At 34.8% G+C, this 5,331-nt stretch overlaps 1 protein-coding gene across 1 annotated transcript; it reads right to left on the bottom strand.

Annotated features, from left to right (window-relative positions):
• Positions 1-2,549: 2,549 nt before the first annotated feature.
• On the bottom strand, positions 2,550-3,077 carry LOC141719773 (uncharacterized). The gene has a single exon (XM_074522145.1). It carries the CDS (start codon positions 3,075-3,077, stop codon positions 2,550-2,552), a length of 528 nt encoding a protein of 175 aa, XP_074378246.1.
• Between the last annotated feature and the right edge of the window lie 2,254 nt (positions 3,078-5,331).

Genomic DNA, 5,331 nt, shown 5'->3' with positions numbered 1-5,331 from the left:
AATGAATTTAATTCTGTTTGGATTGCGTCTTTCCATTTTGGCCAGTCTTTTCTTCGACGGCATTCATCCACACTTTGTGGTTCAGGATCAGAATTTATGTCTACATCCAATGCTGCGGAATACATAAATACATCATCGATTATGGCTTTACTTCGATCCCATAATTTCATATCATGCACATAATTTATTGAAATTTTATGATTGTTTAATCCCGTATCTTCGGGGACTGGAATCTCTTCAGGAGATAATACCACTTTAGGGGTATTTGCTTCTTTTGGAGCATGTGCTACTTCCGGGGCAATTTTCTTTATTTTTCTTTTTCGTGGTGCAACATCTTTTGCACCGACCGGTCTACCACGCTTCAGGTGTGGCTTTGATTCTGTAATCAATTCTTTTGTATCTGATTTTTGAATTGGTATATCTATTCTAGCTGGAGTATTTACTACAGGTATTTGTGATTTAGTTATATTTCTAGAATCGTTAAATGCGTCAGGCATTTGGTTTGCGATATTTTGCATACGAATAATTCTTTTAACTTCAAGTTCGCATTGACCGGTATGTGGATCTAGAAAATATAATCCTGATGCATTCCATGTTATGTCAGGATTAACCTTGTTTGAATATTTATCTCCCCCTAAAGGAGGAAACATCGACTCGTCAAGATGACAATCTGCATATCTTGCGGTAAATAAGTCTCCGGTTAGAGGCTCCGGATATCTAATTATAGATGTGGAATCAAAACCAACGTAGATACATATTCTTCTTTGAGCTCCCATCTTCGATCTTTGTGGTGGAGCAATCGGCACATATACAGCACTTCCAAAAATTTTGAAGTGAGAAATATTAGGAACTTGACCAAGTACCAGTTGTAGTGGAGAATGTTGGTTGTAGAAAGTTGGTATAATCCTAATAATATTAGCAGCATGAAGTATTGCGTGACCCCAAATAGATGTAGGTAATTTTGCTTTCAACAACAGCGATCTTGCAATAAGTTGGAGTCTTTTGATAAAAGACTCGGCCAACCGATTTTGTGTATGTACATGAGGAACTGGGTGTTCAACTGAGATTCCTACAGACATGCAATAGTCGACAAAAGTTGCAGATGTGAATTCACCGGCATTATCTAAACGAATTGACTTAATGCAATGATCTGAGAATTGAGCTCGTAATTTGATTATTTGGGCAAGTAGTTTTGCAAAAGCATCATTACGAGTTGAGAGAAGACAAACATGAGACCATCTAGTTGAGGCATCGATTAATACCATGAAATACCTAAATGGGCCAGATGATGGGTGTATAGGTCCACATATGTCCCCTTGGATCCTTTCTAAAAAAATTGGGCTTTCAAGCTGAACTTTAGTAGGGGATGGTCGAGTAATCAATTTTCCTAAAGAATATACTGAACATGGAAGGTCATTGTTGGAAAGAACTTTACAATCTTTAAGAGGATGACCAGTAGAATTCTCTATAATACGACGCATCATAGAGACGCCAGGATGACCTAATCTTTCATGCCAAAGTGTAAAAGATTTTGGATCTATGAGTTTGGAAGCAATGACATTGTGTGACTCAATAGTTCTAATTTTCATTATATATAATCCTGAGGAAAGTGAGTGAAACTTTTCTAAGATTTTCTTGTTGCTAGGATTAGCGGAAATAATAAGAAGATATTCTCTATCAGCCTCAGAGGTAGTTTCGATGTGAAAATTGTTGAGTCGGATATCTTTAAAACTAAGAAGATTTCTAGTAGACTTACTAGAATATAATGCATTTGAAATGTGTATGTGGGTACCGTTAGGTAGGACGAAACTAGATTTTCCAAAACCTTTGATTATATTAGATACGCCGGAAATCGTTCTGACTTGAGCTTTGGTTTTGGTTATTTGGGTAAAATACTTTTGGTTATGTAGAATCGTATGAGTTGTACCACAATCAGCAATGCATATATCTTCAGAATCCATTCTGTATATAATTAAGAAACATGATTTATTTGATAAGAACATAACACACTACATAGTTCAAACAAAATAAAGCACACAATACATACTACTATAATAATTATATGAAACTAATCTTCAGCCTCCCATATGGGAGTTTCGTTAGGTTCATTCGGACGATTAATGTTTATTCCTCCAGTTGTGATTATCGGGAAATCATATATGTTATTGTTGGCGAAATTTGTTTCTACCATTTTCTCTTTTGATTTTTGAGAAGATTGGTATAACTTAACAAGATGATCTGGGGTATGACAATTACGTGTCCAGTGCCCATTCATGCCACACCTATAGCAAACATTTTCAGTTTTTCCTCCTCGTGATGCCTTTCTTTTACTCTGTGATTCAGATTGCCACTTCCGGTGACCAGAGTTGTTATATGGACGAAAATGCCCGTGGCTCCGACCTCGTCCACGGTGCCGCCCTTGGCCCCGTCCACCTCTATACCCTTTTCCACGTACATTCGGCTGGAATGACATGTTATTTACTTCAGGTAATGGGGCAGATCCTGTTGGACGGGATTGATGATTCTTAATCACCAATTCATGATTTTGTTCAGCAACGAGGAGAGTTGATAGAAGATCCCCCAAACTTAGTAAATTTGCGCTCCCTGTACATCTCTGCTAAGTTGATATTGTTGGGGTGAAAATTTGATAGTGTTTTATCGATTTTTCTTTTTTCCGTAACTTTCTCACCATACATAATAAGCCTAGAACTTATTTTGAACAAAGCAGAGCTATATGCTCGAACACTCTTAAAATCCTGAAGTCTTAAATTAGCCCAATCATTTTCAGCTGCAGGTAGATAAACTAGTTTCTGGTGATCGAACCTATCCTTTAGATTTTCCCGTAAAATAAAAGGATCCTCGACTTCTAAGTACTCAGATTTTAAATCTTCATGCATGTGGTGTCGGAGAAAAATTATGGAGGTAAAGTTTTCTTCAGCCGTGGATTTATTTTCTGCCTTTATTGTATCGCTTAATTTCTTTGAACCCAAGTGCAACTTTACATCTTGTACCCATGATAAATAATTATCGCCAGAAATGTCCAAGGAAACGAACGACAAGCTTGTAATATTTGTCATACTAAATCTTCTCAGTTTCGGCAGGGCTTCGTGCTGATAACGTGTTATAAAATACTGGTTATAGTAACAATAAAAGAACTACTAAAAGAACTACTATATTTTTATCGGAGAGAGCTGAGGAGGAGAAATAGCAGAGAAGATGCTCAGGATGATCTCTTGCTTCTTACTGAATGTGGCTATTTATAGCCAAAGGAGGGAACAAGTACATTAAATGAATTGCAAATTTTCAACTCCTACATGTAACTTTACTATTTAACCTTTGAATATAACAATCAATTCATAACAATTTCATAATTTTGATCCTAAATATCATATATTTCGCGCTCCGCAATATGTGACTCATCGTATCTCCACCTCAAATGTTGTTTCATCTCCCCGCATGTTTTGGGCTCCACAATATGTGATGCATCATTTCTCCACCTTAAACACTATTTCATCTCCCGCATTAAGGTGATACGCATTTTCATTATGTTTATGAGATATAATGCGATACACGAAACAACACAATATCCTAAAAATTTTATAAATCTGATGTGTTACATGAAACTCAACATGTGATAGGTCGGTCAGGGCCATCTCCTTTAAAAATGTGATATTTTGGTTAAATTACTTTTAAATTAAGTTATTGAATTTAAGAGATCTTATCAAAAATATTATTTTTTTAAACATATTTACGATTTTATAATCTTTTAAAAATATTGTAAAAATGCGATCATCAAATAAAATCAATCAGATGTCCGACTTATTTTACGATTTCTGAAAAATAACTGAAATTTTCATTTTACCTTCATTATATATATATACAATTTTCTAATACTTTTAACATTTAAAAATATTTTGAATTCTGGTATAACATTCACATTTGCGCTCAACAAAAAAACAGATTACCTAAATATTGTTAGTTTATTACAGAAGAAGATCATAATTACATATTTTTAAGAGTTACTCCCTCCGTCCCAGCCATTTGTTATCAAATGGGTTGAGCACGAAGATCAATACATTGATTAAATAATGTTGCTAAAACATTCAAGTGGATAGATTAAAGGGAGATAAGTACAAAGATTAACAATTTGGTGGGAAACAAAAGTCCAGGACCCCGTCTAAATAAATAGTCCCCCTAAACACAAGTTTTATTAGTACATATTTGGCTCCTTTATATTACAATTGCTAACATCCATACACATGCTATTTATAAAAGTACTAGTCTACATGTGCACTTCATACAATCCCTAACAAAAATTCAGCAGCAACTTTGTCTTGTTTAGGAAGATGGCATCTTGTACTAGGGGGGGAGCAAACCTCCGATCGGTTCGGTTTTTAGATAAAACCGGAACATGAACCAGAAGTCTTCGGTTGTTTAAATTAAAAACCGAAACCGATCCATCAGATCGGTTTCGATTTTAAAAACTCCGGATCAGTTTATATCGGTTCGGTTTCGGTTGCAAATCCGGTTAAAAAAATGTATTACATAATGTCCAGGCATCGTGTACAAAGACGATTGTTCTTATATATTTTGTATTATTTACTAGCAAATAAAGACGACAACCATCTTATTTTCTAGAACTGCATAATTTGTAGACTGCAAAAAACATGTTGAAAATAATAGAAATAAACATATATAACGAATTAAATATTCTGCAGAACCATATGTAATGTAATGATGTAAATAGAACTTTGATTGTAATGCACGACGCTGACTGCTATTTCATTCTTTATCTTAAGCCTTAATGATGTACTGCCTTGATTATCTAAAATATATATATATATATATATATATATTTGTTAATTCTATATATTTATTTATTTATTTAAATAATCGGTCCGATTCGGTTTTTCTCGGATCGGTTTGGACCTAAAACTGGAACTGAAAAATTATCGTCGGATCGGTTTTTAAACTTTTCGGTTTCGGATCGGTTCGGGTTTGTGCGGATCGATTTTTTGCGGATTTTATCGGTTTCAGATCGGTTTTGGTTTTTGTTCAGTTTTTTGCTCAGCCCTATCTTGTACACATCCAGAGATCAGTTTTAACTCTACTTCTCATGTTATTCCTGCAAAGCACAGAAGGTTAAAAGTTTCAGAAAAAATCAGATTTCCCATGACCTATCACTGAGCTTCAGCAACAACAAACTCAAAAGAGGAGTAATCAAACAACTTGGAGTTCATTATGGTGTTAGTAGAGTAACAATATCTTAGATGTGGATAATTGTGCATAATTCCTAATATTGACAGAAAATACAAAGGTGAAAATAAAAGG

This window comes from Apium graveolens, chromosome 4, assembly GCF_009905375.1.
Source record: "Apium graveolens cultivar Ventura chromosome 4, ASM990537v1, whole genome shotgun sequence".
In the NCBI taxonomy this organism is placed as follows: Eukaryota; Viridiplantae; Streptophyta; class Magnoliopsida; order Apiales; family Apiaceae; genus Apium; species Apium graveolens.
Note: the sequence above shows the minus strand (reverse complement) of the source record. Positions and strands in the feature narration are given on the sequence as shown.